The sequence below is a fragment of the Heloderma suspectum genome, chromosome 2 (genome assembly GCF_057233095.1).
Source record: "Heloderma suspectum isolate Gila_16-S chromosome 2, 16-S_ref, whole genome shotgun sequence".
NCBI classification, from domain to species: Eukaryota; Metazoa; Chordata; class Lepidosauria; order Squamata; family Helodermatidae; genus Heloderma; species Heloderma suspectum.
This window is the reverse complement of record NC_139459.1, coordinates 206,371,425-206,389,091: the sequence shown is the minus strand read 5'-3', so window position 1 is coordinate 206,389,091 and position 17,667 is coordinate 206,371,425. Positions and strand designations below refer to the sequence as shown.

At 41.4% G+C, this 17,667-nt stretch overlaps 1 protein-coding gene across 1 annotated transcript in view; it reads left to right on the top strand.

Annotated features, from left to right (window-relative positions):
- The window catches only part of LOC146353870 (cholesterol transporter ABCA5-like), a 75,579-nt gene that overhangs the window by 25,156 nt on the left and 32,756 nt on the right, over window positions 1-17,667 (top strand). The window contains exons 8-19 of the mRNA XM_084837523.1: window positions 4,689-4,877; window positions 6,164-6,311; window positions 8,442-8,610; window positions 9,943-10,001; window positions 10,785-10,895; window positions 11,308-11,483; window positions 12,458-12,577; window positions 13,918-14,056; window positions 14,200-14,290; window positions 14,774-14,913; window positions 15,672-15,791; window positions 16,218-16,419. Coding sequence (XP_084693649.1) covers window positions 4,689-4,877; window positions 6,164-6,311; window positions 8,442-8,610; window positions 9,943-10,001; window positions 10,785-10,895; window positions 11,308-11,483; window positions 12,458-12,577; window positions 13,918-14,056; window positions 14,200-14,290; window positions 14,774-14,913; window positions 15,672-15,791; window positions 16,218-16,419 — 1,664 coding nt within the window. The remainder of the gene's footprint in view (window positions 1-4,688; window positions 4,878-6,163; window positions 6,312-8,441; window positions 8,611-9,942; window positions 10,002-10,784; window positions 10,896-11,307; window positions 11,484-12,457; window positions 12,578-13,917; window positions 14,057-14,199; window positions 14,291-14,773; window positions 14,914-15,671; window positions 15,792-16,217; window positions 16,420-17,667) is intronic.

Sequence of the window (17,667 nt, the reverse complement as noted above, 5' to 3'; positions counted from 1 at the left end):
GGGCTACACGGCAGGGCGGATGACTAAATTTCACTGTCACCTTTACTGCACTCTGTTGCTTTTAGTAGTTTTCACACAACCTAGATCTGTTTTATGTATGTATGTATGCATGTACACGGGGCCGCGGTGGCTTAGTGGTTAAGACGCTGAACTGCAGACCGGAGGTCGGCAGGACAGCAGTTCAAGACCCGAGTGCCGCGTGACGGAGTGAGCTCCCGTCTTCAGTCCCAGCTCCTGCCTACCTAGCAGTTTGAAAGCAAGAAATTGCAAGTAGATAAATAGGTAATGCCTTGGCGGGAAAGGTAACAGCATTCCGTGCACCTCGGTGTTTAGTCATGTTGGCCACATGACCATGGAAGCGTCTTCAGACAGCGCTGGCTCTTCGGCTTAGAAACGGGGATGAGCACCGCACCCTAGAGTCGGACACGACTGGTTGGGGACACCTTTACCTTTACCTTATGCATGTATGTATGTATTTATTTAATTTCTATACCACTGAATAGCCAAAGCTCTCTGGGCAGTTCACAGAAATTAAAACTAAAAAGCGCAGGATAAACCAATATAAAACATTAAAACATTAAAACCACAATATAACAATACAACCAGAATAAAACCTGAATAAAATCTAGCAGCAGTGCAGAGATTTAAAATACGGATTTAAAACACCAGATCTAAAAGACTAGGAAGCTAAAATGCCTGGAAGAATAAAAGGGTCTTCACCCGGTGCCGGAAGGAATACAACATAGGTGCAAACTTCTCTAGGGAGCTCATTCCACAACCGGGGTGCCACAGCAGAGAAGTCCCTTTTCCTGGTAGCTACCCGCCTCACTTACTTCGGCAGGTATTCACAGAGAAGGACACTGAGGATGATGTTAGGGTCCAGGCAGGCACATATGGGAGGAAGCGATCCTTCAGATAACCTGGCCCCAAGCAATTAAGGGCTTTGAATGTTAATACCAGCACTTTGAATCAACCCCAGAAATGGACTGGCAGCCAGTGCAACTGGAAAAGTACTGGCGTAATGTGATCTCGTTGGCCAGTCCCTGTTAATAATCTTGCTGCCCTATTTTGGACTAGCTGAAGTTTCTGGACTGTTTTCAAAGGAGCCCCACATGTAACGCATTGCAGTAATCCAGACGAGAAGTTATCAGAGCATGGATAACTGTAGCTAGGCTGTCCAGATAAGGGTGTAGTTTGTATACCAGCCTAAGCTGATAAAAAGTGCTCTGTGCCACTGAGTTTATCTGTGACTCAAGTGACAGTTCTGGGTTCAAGAGCACCCCCAAACTACAAACCTTATCTTTTAGGGGGAGTGCAACCCCGTCCAGAACAGGTTGAATATCACCTAGCTGAGCAGACAAACCACCCACTAACAGTACCTCCATCTTGTCTGGATTGAGTTTCAGTTTATTGGCCCTCATCCAGCCCATTACTGTGCCCAGGCACTGATCCAGAACAGCCATTGCCTCACCTGGGTTTGATGAGAAAGAGAGGTAGAGCTGGGTGTCATCCACATATTGATGGCATCTCAGCCCACACCTCTGGATAACCTCCACCAGCAGTTTCACGTAGATGTTAAACAGCATAGGGGATAAAATAGAGCCCCGTGGAATGCCATGGCACAATTGCCATGGCACAGAGCAATAACCCCCAGCACCACCTTCTGGAATCAGCCATCCAAATAGGAGTGGAACCACTGCAGTGCAGTGCCTCCAACTCCCAGCCCAGACACCCTATCCAGAAGGATACCATGGTCGATGGTATCGAAAGCTGCTGAGAGGTCCAGGAGAATCAACAGGGTCACACTTCCCCTGTCCCTCTCCCGGCAGAGGTCATCCCACAGGGTGACCAAGGCAGGTTCTGTTCCAAAACCAGGCATGAAGCCCAGTTGAAATGGATCTAGGTAATCCATTTCATTCAAGAGTGCCTGGAGTTGTCGTGCAACCACACGCTCAAGCATCTTGCCCAGGAAGAGGATGTTGGCCACTGGCCTATAATTGTTAACATCCTCCGGGTCCAGGTTGGGCTTTTTCAGGAGTGGCCTAATTACTGCCTCTTTTAAAGAGGCCGGTACCACTCCTTCTCTCAAGGAGGAATTTACAACCTCCTGGACCCAGCCGGATATCCCCTCCTTGTTTGATGTAATAAGCCATGAAGGGCAAGGGTTGAGCACACAGGTGGTTGACTGAACGTGGCCAGGCACCTTGTCCACATCCTCAGGCCTCAATAACTGAAACTCATCCAATAAAACTGGAGCAGACAGTGCTCTGAACGCCTCTACCAGTGGAACTGCATTAATCGTGGTGTCCAATTCATGACGAATCTGAGCAACTTTATCTTCAAAGTGCTGTGCAAACTCATCACAGCGTGTTACCAAGTGTTCTGAAGTCTCTCTCCCTGGCCCAGAATGTAACAGGCCACAAACCACTTGGAAAAGCTCTGCTGGACAACACTGAGAAGATGCAATGCTGGTGGAAAAGAACTGTCTCTTTGCCACCCTCACCGCCACAGAGTAGGCTCAATGATGAGCTCTAACCTGTGTTCGGTCAGACTCAGCACGAGTTTTCCTCCACCTGCGTTCTAGTTATTTCCCTTCTTGCTTCATTGCCCTCAGCTCAGGTGTATACCAACGAGCTGGCCAGGCTCTGCTCAGAGAGGGAGGGTGCTTGGGCACGATCGTGTCAACTGCCCGAGTCATCTCTGCATTCCACAGAGCGACCTGGGCTTCAACAGGAGCTCCAGCCATACCAGCAGGAAAATCCCCCAGAGCCCTCTGGAATCCGTCATAATCCATTAGCCTCTCTGGGCAGACCAATTTAATAGGTCCCCCACCCTTGCAGAGGGGCAAGGCTGCCAAGAGTCTAAACCTCAGCAGGAAGTGATCTGACCACAACAAAGGGACCACTTTCAGATCAACATCCTCCTGCCCAGTTGAGAAAACCAGATCAAGTATGTGTCCTTTTACATGTGTCAAGCTGATGACAAGTTGGGACAGCCCCATGGTTGTGATGGTGGCCATAAAGTCCTGAGCTGCCCTGGATACAGCGGCCTCGGTATGGAAGTTGAGCACGGAGCGGGGAAGGAGGCTGCTGTACGACACATAGGATGTGTTGTACATGCAGTTCTGCCCTCCCCGCCCCGGAACACCCCCAGCCATGTCCCTTTCTGACCTCTCCGCACTCCTCTTGCTAGCGCGGAGGATGGGGCTGTTCCGCGCTGCCTCAGAGGCAGCGCAGAAGTGCGGGGAAGTCGGTTCTCCCGGGAAGCACAGGCTTCGAGGTCGGTTCCCGGAAAACGACATATCCTATGGCCGTCTAGCCGCTGTCTAGCGGCCATAGGATTGCTCCCTTCGTCATGTGCTTTTCATGTAAAGAACATAATCTTTTATCCTGATATGATATGTGAATGGGGCAGACACATGTGCTGCCCTATTGCTTTTGCTTAGGGATGGATAAATCTGCCTATTTCAGTCCATGTCATGTTCACTCATCTTCACTCCCATGTCTGTTCCATCTGTATTGTTGGTCTACAATATTTAGTTTAAAAAAATCTACATGAAATTCCAATAGTTATTTATGTATTTGAACTCCTTCTATACCACTTGATATGATAAGATTAATTACGTAGCACCGAACATATTTTCTCTCATAATATGCTTTCTAAATGCAAAGTCAAAAACGTCTAACTTTTGAAGAATTATAAAATCTGATGATATATAGTTCAATGCTTTCTGAACCAGACATTAGTCCAGGTGGCACAGAGATCACAAGTCCTTCTACCCCCACCCTTGGGAAGAGCCTGAACTGCATTGCCTACTGCTAGGCTCAACAAGAGAGACCGCCCCCCACCTCCCTCCCCACAAAGAAATACCTAATTATATTTTAACATTTATGAGGATTTTAGTTGTAAACTGCTTGAAGGACCAATCTGGGCTGGAAGACAGGGTATTACATGTAGGGTTGGATCCAGAAATCCTGTGAGCAGAGTTCTGCTCCTGAAACTTCTTGTTCATGGAAGGGGGTGGGGGGCATATTTTTCCACTGCACCCTGCACCCACCCTCTGAAAACCTGTGGAGGGTTGGAAGGTCCTCTGGAACAGCATGGGAGATGGCACAAGAAGCTGCAGGGGGAAGTCACCTCGTATCTCCCTTCTGTGAAGGACAGCCTCACCTGGATCACCAACCCTCCAAGAAACAGGAGTAGCCCTTTCGTGAATGAAAGGGCTACTCCGGATCTATGCCTTGATTAATAAATAAATTACTATGTAAAATCCCATTCAGTGTAAAAACTACATTGTTATCTGAATTGTGTCTTGGCCATTGACATTTATTTCTGAACCGCAAATCTTAATAGATCATTTTTGAGAAGGCAACCTGTTGCTTGTTTTATAGCTGGATCATTAAAAGAACATATTGTCCTAATGTGTTCTTTATTGCTTTAAATACCCTCTCTGGTCTCATGACCAAACTCAAATTACTCATACTACATTGCATCAAAGGAGTTAGCAGTGTTAGGGAAACGTACTCAGCCTAATAAAGCCAGCTGATGTCTTTCATCACTATATTATATTGTCTGCAGTGAGCCACGTGTTGCTTTTTTTCTTTTTGCAATAATTACATTATTCACAGAAAAAAACTTTGATTCCAGTATTGCTAATCAGGATTTCTTGTATTTCCATCTCTGTTTAGGTTTCCTTTGCGTTTATGTTAACTTCCATTTTTAAAAAATCAACACATGCTGGCTCAGCTCAGTATTTCACAACTGTGGCTTTTGGTGCTGTTGGCCTGACTATTGTCTTGGTGGAAGATTTTCCAAAGTCCTTTGTGTGGTCATTAAGCCCACTGTGTGAGTGCACATTTTTAGTTGGTGTTGCACAGGTTAGTAAAGTGTCTAATTTGCTTGCTACTGCATCCTTTTATGAACAGTAACTTCACTGTGGCTCAAATACCAGATATGATGATACTCAAATGTTTTGTCTCAGAATACAAACATATGACAAGCATATGCCTTAAACTTTTGGGAAATGTGCTACTTGTTTACTGATGTTTTTTCTCTATGACTTCTGTTGAAATTGAACAGAGACACTGGGCTACTGTGCAGAACTAATTTTTCTGATATAAGATGTGGATAGCGGAATCATTAGTCTGTGGCAAAAGGCTGCATCTGATATCATGCACTTTTTGTAGAAAACGTTTACATTGTAAGTCATACTGTATTCCCACCATGAAAATGTGACTCTTAAGTAGTGATGCTGCCCAAGTTTGTAATTCCTTAGCTTGAAATACAAACCTTGGTGATGCATAGTATTCAGCTTCAATGCAAGGTGAGCATTGCAGCCCCTGAGTTTATCCTCTGGTTTAACTGTTAATTCCTCTCACTCCTACGCCCACCTCCTCTCACTCCTACCTGGTTGCTGTGGTACTGGCAGGGAGTCCCCCCCCCCCCCCCCGGCCGCTGCCCCCTTCCTCGTGTCTGAAATGCTGCTATAATAGCATCATGTTCCAGGAACCTGGATGATAGTATGGACATTTAGTGCTCTGGGGAAACTACATTTCCCAGGACTCCTAGCACACAACTATAGCAGCATATTAGGTGCAAGGGAAAGGAGGAGTGAGGAAGAGAAGGGGTGGGGAGAGAAACCTGCTGTTTCTCACTTTTAAAGAAGGCAGAATCTACTTGTTTTGTAGGCCCAAATCATAAGCTGTTTTTTGAAGAACAAGCAAATGGAGCTAAATAGGAACATGACAGTAAAACACAAGAACAGTCTGAAGCTGGAGTATCTGGACCAACCCAATATAATGAAAGACTCAATTTAACCCTATCATTACCTGTTACTTCAACCCACAACCTTCCTCTCTCTTGCCATGGTCACAGCACCAGTCACCAAGTAAAGGGCGTTGGAAGCTCATAGGGAAGCAGCAGTTAAGAACAAATTTAGGACTGTGAAAAAGAGTACTTCTTCTGAGCCTTTTCCACTGTAGCTCATAATTACTGGTTCCAATCTGAATCGAGCCTAGAGAAGTATGCCCATCACTGCTACTAGTATTCTTCCATGACAACCAATCACCTAGATTTATATAGTGTTACATTATTTTTCCTTAATATATTAATAATGTTCCATACCTTTTTCATATTCCTTTGCATCTTTCATATTTCCTTGCAGGTTATGCATCTGGAAGATTATGACGAAGGAGCTATTTTCTCAAATTTAACTCATGGCCCTTATCCACTAGTTATTACTTTTACACTATTGACCCTTGATAGCATGCTTTATCTACTCCTAGGGATTTATTTGGATCAGGTGATTCCAGGTATGTTTGATAGAATCAGCAAAAAATACAAAAGAACTAAACAACGACAAGTGCTTGGTATTAAAGTCCAAATGAAGCATAAATTCAGTAGCATCATGTAGGCAATGATGTAGTGAAGCCAGGGCTCACAAGACAGTGCCAGCACTTTTTTATTAGCAGGGATGCTGATGGCATCTGTCTCCAACTCTGAATTTCTTGTTCCTCTGAACATAGCTGCAGTCCTCAGAGAAGCTTGGGGGGGGGGGGGGGATGAAAATTTCCAGGCAACAATACCTTGTTCCCTGTTGTAATGCAAAGTATTTGGGGGTGGCTTGGTCTTGAATGGGCAATTAAGACCCACTAGCTTTAAACAAACAAACAAACAAACAATCAAACAAGCCAACCTACTCCTGATGACTGTGGCAGAGGCACTGATTCAGTTTACAGAACAATTGTAAGGCTTACATGTTTATCTTAATAGTAACCTATAGTGCAACCCTAATCCTTGAAGCTAGTTCACTGGAGGGGGTCAGAATTGGGTGGCCTCCAACAGCAAAGAGGAGCTCCACTAGCCAGGGAGGCTCCATCTGCCCGAGCAGCCCTGTTCCACCTATAGAAACCTCTGCAGATGTAAAACCAGAGCTGCTGGCACTCCCACTAGTGGTAAATGGCAGAATGCCCCCAAACAGGGCATTTCAGGGGTGGGGTGGGCCAGCAGCACCTTGGATCCAGTTGGGAGCTGGCATAGTGAAAAAGAAAGAAAAAATCTCCCTGCACCACTCTTCTCCAGCCCCGCTTTTGATTGTTCTGCCCTCTATTATTTCACAGAATCAATATTTACATCTTTTTTTAAAAAATCCAGAACATCCGATTTTTTAAAAAAATCTCTTTCTATCCACCCTGCCTCTTCTGGAGTTTTGGCCTTATGGCGTCCCTAATCATTTTGGATTCGTGGACACATTTGGCATTTTGTGAGAATGTCTCGCAAAACAGCTGCCAGACGGATTTGCCCATGCACTTCTTACAGGACACCCCTTTTAGACAGCCATGTGTACTGCTTCAGTTCTGAAGTTCACAACTAACATTTCTCTTTCCCCTTTGCCATTCTGTGCTTTATAACTGTGTCTATATTCCTGATATTTTAGAGGGAAAATTGTTTGCTATCCTTGATACAAAAATACTCAGAACCTGTATAGTTCTGCATTTTTAACTCATGTAAATCATAGCACCATAATCACTATAGGAATAAAATGGAGTTTGTTTCTGCTGACTTGATGCTAAACACATTTACTTAAGAATAAGCTCCATTTTGTCATAGAAAATATTTTTGAAGTAAAAATAATAAAAAGAGCATCTGTAGCCATGTACATGCCTGGCTGAGTATAAAACGTTTTAAAAGGTCAGAAGAGAGAAAGGATTCTGCGGCATCTGGCATTAGCCTTGGTGAGCCCTGGTATGCCCATGCTAGCCCAGGGGCTGAGGCCAAGCTTGTTTGCCATTGTCCCCAAACCTAGCACCTTATATACTGTCATTTGTGAGACCCCTGGGCTGCAGGGTCCTGGACTTCAGCCCTAGATCCAGCATTAGCTGCACCACTGTCTCAGATAATTTAATTGCCATGTCCTGGTTTAAACATAACGCTAAACCATAGTTTAGTGGGACCAGGATGAGCTTGGGCAAGTCTCAGATGTGTGTGTTCCTCTTTCCCTCCTGCATTGCCATGCAGAGATTAGAAGCACTACTTGTGGGTTTAAACTAACCAGAGTATCTCATTACATCTGAACTGGGAAATGTGGTTCGTTCAGAAACCATGGTTTGATCCTGGCTTCTTTCTATAAACCATAGTTTAAACTAACCACAGCTTGCTTTTGTTGGATATAAGAACAAACCGCAGTTAGTTTAAAAACAGAAACAGATACTTCTAATCTCCTTGTGGCTACACTGGAAGAGGAGAAGGAAGTCTGTGAGCCCAAGGCTTGCCAGATTCATTCCCAGATGCTAAATGTCACTACGTCTCAGCCATGCCGCTATGTTACAAGTATCAGAAGAGTGAGAAGTTGAATACATGTGAGCTCATTCTCCCAGCTTGCTGTATACTGTGCTCTACCAATATCTAATGTTAAAGATTGTTTTTTGTTTTGTATTGCTCAGGGGAATATGGATTGCGGCGAGGTTTTTTCTTCTTTCTGAAGCCCTCATTTTGGGTAAAGCGGACAAGAAATTATAAGGAATTGCATGAGAGCAGCATTACTGGGAGCTTAGATTTCACTGAGATAATCGAGCCTGTATCTCCTGAATTTCAAGGAAAAGAAGCTATCAGGTATGATTGATTAAGCTGTAGTTTAAGTTTAACTGCTAATGTCAGTTATTGATATTTTTGTGTGAGTAATAACTGTGTAACTTTATGCAGTAACTGAGTAAGAAATATCGATGCGTAATCAAGTAGTGTAAGAGAATTGTATGATAGTTTGCATATATAAGTATTATTTGTGACTGTCTTGTGAAGTGATGCTTTTTTGTCATATTGACGATAAGCAAAGAAAAAAGTCAAAAGGCAACCTTTAAACAACAGAGTCTCTATCAAATCACCACGCTATAAACATGCATGCAAGGGTTAAGATGTACCTGTTGCATGTACTAAGCATTTGTTTTCTGATAAATGCCTCATCTGAAGTTATCAGATGAGGGACTCCTGGTGGTTCCATCTAGACCTGCAGTCCATTTAGAGTACACTTGGAGTACAGCTTTTAGTTCATTGGCTCACTACCTATGAAATTCCCTGACTGTTGATGGCAGGCAGGCAGGCAGGCACCATCATTGTTTTGTTTTGGGCATCTGCTGAAGTCATTTTTGTTTAAACAAGCCTTCCCTAACAAACCAGCCATGATTTTATTGGCACAATCTGATTGTAAAGGTTTTAATTCTGTGTTGTTGTTTCCATTTTATTTTTCACCTCTTGGATACTTTATTGTATATAGAGTCGTATATAAATTATGTACATAATAAATAAAATAATAATAACAAGGAGGCCTCTACATTCATGAAGCTCTCTTGAATAGTGGTGAGTTGGCAGTTAAGATTAGTGATGGGCAAACTGCCCCATCATAATTGTAATTTGCTCACTAAGTTATACATTCAGCATTATAAACGTGGTCAAAAGTTCTCTGTTAATTATGAAATTTCAAAGTATCTTGGCAATTTGCACATGTGCATCACCAATGTGTGTCAGGAACATGGCATGCATAAATTGGTGACCTCTGTGCTTCAGAAATTTACCTTTTAGTGTTTTACAGCAATTGCACTGTGTTCTGCACCCCAATCTTTCCTACCACATATGTTCCTCCAACATATCATGCAGGATCAAAATATGTAAGAAATGTTAAATTATATGTTCAGGAAAAAATATGTAGTACTTTCTTTCTGGGCAGGGAGTTATGGGGAAGGATTAAAACATGTGACCTCCACCTTCATTTTGTCCCAGGAGAACTGTACTAATTTAAATATGTAGATAAGCTTTCATAGCAAACTGAAGAAGTATTATTTATGTTAATATAAATATGTGATCGCTGCATATTGTTTGCTTTTATCTTATACCAGAGCTCTGTGTGGCTTAAAAAAAACCCAAAAAACAATTTAGCATGTTTTCTTTCAGAATCAACCGTGTCCAGAAATCTTTTGTTAAAAAGGGTGAGACTGTGGAGGCTCTGAAAAGTAAGAATTTTTAGTTTTTCAACTATATGCTACAAGTAGGGGGAGTCCTTGCACTTAGGCGCTGTCCATTTGTTGTGTTCTGACAATGGGAGCAATGGCATAGCATGTGGGAGAGTTTCTCTTAGCCTTCACTAATGTATTAACTTAGGGGTGAGCAGAAGGTAGATCAAGATCTGCTGGAGATCTCTAAGTGATTTGCAGTAGATCAGCAAGGGTTTCCAACTCTCACTTGTTTAACAATCACAAGCAAGATTGCCAGGAAAAAAAAAATCTGTCATGGCTGCCTTTGTGCCATTTGCTTACCTCTCAGCCTCAGTGATCCTTGCCTGTAAAAGGTAGGTATTAATTGGTTGCCTTTGTCCTGGGCAACGTGCAGCGATCAGGCTAGTTTGTGTTAGAATTGTTGATCTGTTGTGACTCAGAAGTAGATATGTACTTCCAAATGCAGGTTATCCCAGTGTATGGGATGGAGTCATAGGATTCAGTAGGTAATTGACCTTGCTTAACAAGCGACTGTTTTGTACCTGCTCTGACTGGTGGATCTTGGAATTCTAGTAAAAGAGAAAGTAGATCATGCAAGCCTGAAGTCTGTCAATCCCTGTATACAGTCATCTGGGTGTTTAGTTATATTAACTATTCAGTGTTATATTAAATGGTGAATGGAAGTGTATCCTCTATGGCAGTGCCTGAATATTTAATAGTGATGCTTGTAGCAATGCTTTCTCATGGTCATTAATTCCCCACCCACCCACCACCACCTCTGTTGCTCCATTCTTTTATTAGGTTTATCCTTTGACATATATGAAGGTCAGATCACGGCATTACTTGGACACAGTGGAACAGGAAAGACAACATTAATGAACATTCTTTGTGGGTTGTGCCCACCATCTGATGGTAAATATATAATCAAAATGTGTCTGCTTTGCCTCTTTTGGCTTCTTTTTCTTTTCTTGTCCCCAATTTTCTCTCTTTTCTTTTTGTTTTTGTCTTAAAGAGTGTTAATGGAATTTCTAGGAAGAATTAAACCGATAGCACGACTTACCCTGGTCCATAGGAGGATGAGGGCAGCAGCGGGTGCCCAGCCTCCCGCTGTACTCTGTTGTCTGGATTTGGCCATTCCCCACCTGCAGTCCCATGATCTGGGTGTGGGGGATTCCCCAAACTGTTCAGAGCACTGGAAGACATCTGAGTAAAGCAAGATGTTTCTACGTATGGCTGTTTTTCACTAAATCTGGATGAATGTTGCCTGTTGCTAGCTAGCTGAGTGGTAATCTTTTTTCTTTCTCTCCTCTTCTTTATGCATTAGGGTTTGCATCAATATATGGATATAGAGTTTCGGAAATAGATGAAATGCTAGATGTAAGAAAGATAATAGGAGTTTGCCAGCAATTAGATATATATTTTGATGTATTAACAGTGCAAGAGAATTTATCAGTAGTTGCCTCAATTAAAGGGATACCTCCCAATGATATGATACAAGAGGTGAGTAAATCAGGTGAAAATTATATTAAGTGCATGTAATGATTTTGATTTATAAAATAATCTTACTATGCTGGGCATGCTTAACTCCATTAAAGTTTGTGCATTATGAATCTGTGAGCACAGATATAACTGAAACAATTAACTAATAATTTATACTACAAACGTGTATAATTATAATATTAAAATTCATACGATTATAATTTATACAAAGGTTTATTAAGATTTTTATTCATCTAAGATTTTAAACTCTATTCCTAATGTATTCTGCTTTATTTTAGTAGTCATTCTAAAATAAAGAAGCTGACAAAATTAAAAAGAAATCCTCCCAGCTTGTCCATTTTACAATCACATGAGAGATGTATGCAAACCCATGTTTTCAGAGTTTCCTTTCTAGACATACCCCATTACCACACACATATTTAAATACATACTTTCAAAAAGATGGTTGCTTATTTTATTTTTTATTTATTTGGTAGATTTGTATCTTGCTTTTTGACTGGTTCCCAGAGCAGTTCATGCAGCATGCATGAAATGCAACAGAATGATTAATATCCATCCTGCTTAAAAAAAAAAAATTCCTGCTGAAACACATTACAGATGTGTGTCTGATGGTCTCTTCACCTGCCTCCCTCAGTCTCCTGCTTTTCTCTCACATCACAGTTTTTCTTTGATGGCCCGGTGCGGGTGGGAGAATACTTGCTGCAAGATGTTTGAAGAAACAAATAGTACAAGTGCACTAATAGCATATCCTCTTTTTAAAAGCTCTCATCTCAAATCCTCAAAATAAGTTTTTTTTTACAATTTGGAGTTAAAAAACAGTCGTGTGTGCAGAGGGCAAGGGGAAGGTTATGGATAATGTCCGTAATCCATAAGATACACAATTTTGAAGGACTTGTGTTTGAAGGACTATAATATTCTTTGATTATTTCTTGCTTTTATTACCATCAAATACTTTTTGTACTTTATTTCATAAGGTCCAGAAAGTTTTACTTGATTTGGATATGCAAACCATTAAAGATAACCAGGCTAAAAAACTAAGTGGAGGACAGAAAAGAAAGCTGTCAGTTGGATTTGCAGTTCTTGGAGATCCAAAGGTAAACACCAGAAAGACCTTGATTGATCAGTGCAGCGATAATTTGAATTTTTTATACAAGAAATTTGTTTTTCTGAACTGTACTGTTTGTTGAATAAGTTCCCTCGCATATTTATTATTGATCATACCAATTCTAGTTTTTAAAGTGAAAATACTCATGTGTTTTGATGATTGCTGAAACTGACCAGAACAGTCGTTCCTGTTCAGTTCTGACAATGTGCTTGCTGATGGCTACCCATTTCTCAATACCGAACATGCCAGAAAATGGGGCAAATCCACCGGGGCAGACTAGCATAGGATCCATGGGCCAGCTGCTGAAGACATAGTATATCCCTACTCCTTATGGTATGGTGTTGTATGTATGAATTGCCCACCTATATCTTTATGTATAATTCTGCCACTTCTAATACTTTATTTGATTGGTTAACAATACCAAAAGTTGTGTTTATTCACTGCCTCTTGATAAACACTAAGATAGTCTACATTTCTTCATCATTACTTATCAGAACCATGTTAGCAGCTGCATATTTATCAAAGGCAGGCCTACATAACATGAGAACCAAAAAAGACGACAGACATTGAATGCTGGAATAAGTGGGAAAGAGCTGTTCTCAAAGTGCCAAAGTGATTTATTTATCCCCCATTAATTTTGGAACAAAATGTACTCTTCTGGTAAATTTATCCATAAAACATCAGTGTTTACTACCAGGGTTGCTAATTTTTTTTTTAAGTATACTATGCTGGGGGTTGTTGAACTGATCACATATAATCTTGATTTTTGTTGTTCTGTCGTTCAGTCGTGTCCGACTCTTCGTGACCCCATGGACCATAGCACGCCAGGCCCTCCTGTCCTGCACTCTCTCCCAGAGCGTGCTCAAGTTCATATTCATTGCATCGGTGATGCTATCTAGCCATCTCATCCTCTGTCGTCCCCTTCTCCTTTTGCCTTCAGTCTTTCCCAGCATCAGGGTCTTTTCCAGAGAGTTTTCTCTTCGCATTAGGTGGCCAAAATATTTGAGCTTCAGCTTCAGTATCTGTCCTTCCAATGAGCACTCAGGGTTGATTTCCTTTAGGATGGACTGATTTGACTCCTTGCAGTCCAGGGGACTCGTAAGAGTCTTCTCCAGCACCACAGTTTGAAAGCATCAATTCTTTCGCGCTCAGCCTTCCTTATAGTCCAGCTCTCACAGCCATACATTACTACTGGGAAAACCATAGCTTTGATTAGACGGACATAATCTTGATAGTGTTTATTATAAACAACCTTATTGCCAAAGAGTATTTGTACTTGTAAAAGGAATACAAGACTTTTATGTTTTTTTTCCTCTGGCCAATCTTTAGGTATTACTCTTAGATGAACCAACTGCTGGCATGGATCCTTGCTCTCGTCATACAGTTTGGAACCTCCTGAAAAACAGAAAAGCCAATCGAGTGACAGTGTTCAGTACCCATTTCATGGATGAAGCAGACATTATCGCTGGCAAGTTCAGTTAGGGTCCTGTGTCTTAACTATATCCAAGTCAAACATAGCATGAATAAGACTTTTTGGTAATACAGCCAGCTTGTTCCTTTGTGACTGTACAAACCATTATGACTAAAGGCCCCTTCTGCTCTTGTTTCTAGATAGGAAAGCTGTGATTTCCCAAGGAATGCTGAAATGTCTTGGCTCCTCTCTTTTCCTTAAGACAAAATGGGGAATTGGCTATCGCTTGAGGTATTTTTTTTTAGTAATCTGCCAGCCTATTTCATTATGTGTTTCAATGCCCACAATCTCTATGCCTGAGTTTTATAAGGATTTTGTGAACCATCACAAATCCCTTAACTGAGGTATTAGGCTTACTACTGTTGACTCTTTCCTTTTGTCTTTCTTAACTGCTGTAATCTTCTAAGTTTTATTCTGGAAAATGATTGTTGTTTTGGAAAATACTGCTTTTTGGTATGTGTTTTTGTAAGTGTGTGTGTGTGTGTGTGTCTGTCTAAAAATCTTACAATATTTGTAAGAAGCTTTAGAATATTTATTGAATACCTATTTATTGAATACTTCTTTATAAATGTTGTTCTTCAGTTGGATTAAGAAAATAAAAATTATCTTTAAATTGGTTTACAGTATATTTTTCTTGCTTGTTGTTTCTAAAAACCATCAGGCTGACCTTGTGAACAATAATGCTCATACCTTGTGTGTGTGTTTTTTCATTAGTATGCAAATAGACAGGTACTGTAACACAGAAGGTACAGCATCTTTGATCAGACAGCATATCCCCGGAGCTGTTCTGTTAAAACAGAATGAAGAGCAGCTTTTGTATGCCTTGCCATTTAAAGACATGGACAAGTTTTCAGGTATAATTAATCTCTCTATTGAACATCAGTGAAAAGTGGGGAGCAGATTGGGGAATCTATAAAACCCAGGGAAGGCAAAATTGAAAAGTCCTTCAAGAAGGATAACATATACTAGACTTTAATATTTGACTTCAGAAGACTTTCTTCAGAAGAAGAAGAAAAAGTTGATGGATATTCTGAAAGAGGACAATTGACCCCAAACTGTTTTTTTTTTTTTTTCTACACATAGTCATATTTATTTATGCAAGTAATTTTGCTTCCCTCCTTTATACACATGTGGGGGTTTGGCATTTTTTGGTACAGTGTTAGAGGGTTTCCAGAAAACACAGGGAATCTTCAAACATCAGGCACAGTTTTGTTACTATCATGATGGAAGGAAAACATTTTGTATCATGGCATTGGACCTTGTCATGTTGTATACAGTCATTAAACCGTAAGAACATAAGGGCCATGCTGGATCAGACCAAGGGTCCATGTAGTCCAGCATTCTGTTCACACAGTGGCCAACCAGCTGTCAACCAGGAAACTACATGCAGGACACGAGTGCAACAGCAGCCTCCCACCCATGTTCCCCAACAACTGGTGTACATAGGCATATTGCCTCTGATACTGGAGGTGATATCAGAAGCTTTGTTGTCATTGCACTAAGTAGCTGAAAGAAATAAGAAAATATGATTTCAAAGAACTGTAATTGTATTTCCAAGCAGTAGCTTTGCTGCTGCTGCTGCTTCCTCTTCTTCCTTCTCCTCTTCTTCTAGCATTGTTTGCTGATCTAGACACTCATTCCCATTTGGGTGTTATTTCGTATGGTGTTTCTATGACCACCTTGGAGGATGTGTTCCTCAAGCTGGAAGTTGAAGGAGAAATTGACCAAGCAGGTGAGAAGCAACTGCATAACTTCCTGTAGTGTTTTTTCTTCATATGATATGATGTTCACAATCAAATTATTAAAACTGTATTACAGTGTATAAAATACTGTTTGTAATTTGGGAATATTGTACTGTATTCATATTCTTCTGTAATATTTAGAATGGGAGATCATGAAGATTATACCCATAAGCGCTTACTAGGGAGTAAGACCCCTTAGAGGAATTCATTTCTGAGGATTGGGCTGTAATGCTTTATTTTCCTGTTGTTGTTGTTAGGTCCTATAGCTAGCTTTTCCCAAGATGCCGAAAATAGGACTGTGCTGTCAGGGTGTAACTGATCATTGCTATAAATGTGACACACAGTTTTACAGAGCAGTGATCTGCTTAGAAGGGATAACTTCTGAATTCCCTTACCAGTTTTTCTCTCTCTCCCAGATTTTGGTATTTTTAACCCAGAGCAAAGTGAAGAGGAGATGGATGCAAAATCTCTTGATGAGTTAGAGCAAAGCCTACTAATGTTATCCGAGACAAAATCTTGTACAGTGGGCAACAAGTCTCTTTGGAAAAACCAGGCCATTACTATGGCAAAGGTTCATTTTCTTAGCTTCAAACGTGACATTAAATCAATGTCAGAAGTGTAAGTATGTGTGTGTTTGCCCAGAATTTTGGAAAGTAGTTTATTGATGTGAGAAACAGAAATATGCAGTTTTTACAGGTTGATCATATATAATCTTCCATAAGACTTTCCATAAGTATAAGACTTTCCTGTTTAGGGTAAGCCTTTAGTAGTTGAGGATAATGAGGCTTCAAATGTGTGGGGCCTCAAAATTTTCAGCCCCCGCCCCCCCTAGAATCCAGTTAGTTTGGTGGACCAGAGGGGGTCTGCATATCACTAGCTGTGGGTGATTACTTTTCTTCCTCATTGTTGATTGATTTTAATATATTTCATATTCGGGGCACGATCCAGTTTCTGCAAACACAGCCTTTGTTTGTGAAAGAATTTCTATAGGGTCCTCCTCTCTGCTCCCTCACCTACTTGTACATGTGCTGAGGGGGCATAGCATGTATAGGCAGGAGTGATGGCTTCCATGATGGCAGTGTGGCTAGAGCAACGGCATAATCATGTCCTCCCATCAGTTCTGCTATATCAGGAGTAGGCAACCTTTTCAGGATCACGGGCACACTTGTCATTTTTTTGTTTGTCATATGATCATTTGGGCCCATGCGTATCTATTTTGGGGGATTCAGTCTTTTCTTGCCCTCCCCACCCTGCCCTTCATAGGAGTCTGTCTTTTCTTCAGCCCTCTGGCAGGATTCTATCTTTTCTTGACTCCTTGCCCCCTGACAACTTGGTAGAACATGGTCTTTTCTTGACACACACACCCCATATCCTTGGTGGGATTGCCACCCTTCATCCTCCTCTTCCAGAGTTCTTCAGTTCAGTTAATTTTATTATGTGGTCACAGACCCATTAAAACAAACAAACAGTGAATCATAATAATTTAAAAACATAATCGTGAATTGATTACACAAGAAGCAGAGGAATAGCTATTACCAGATTTCTTCTTCTACTACTACTTTTTCTCCCCCTCCGCCGCCTTTCTAGTTTCTACCACCTCCTTCCCCCTCCTTCCACATCACTGCCACCTCCGGATTTCCTCCATTCCACCAGCCACTTCTGCTCCTTCCACCCACCTTCCCCATCAGCCGCTTCTGCTCTTATATCCTTTGCATTGCAAGAGACTGCTGTCTCAGGACACTTGTTCACAGGTTCATACTGTGAGAATATGGATGAGTAAAACAATTTTAATGACTAGATTACAGCCAGTTTCCAGTGGATCACCTAGTATACAGATTGAGGGGATTCTTGCAAGGAAGGTTCAAA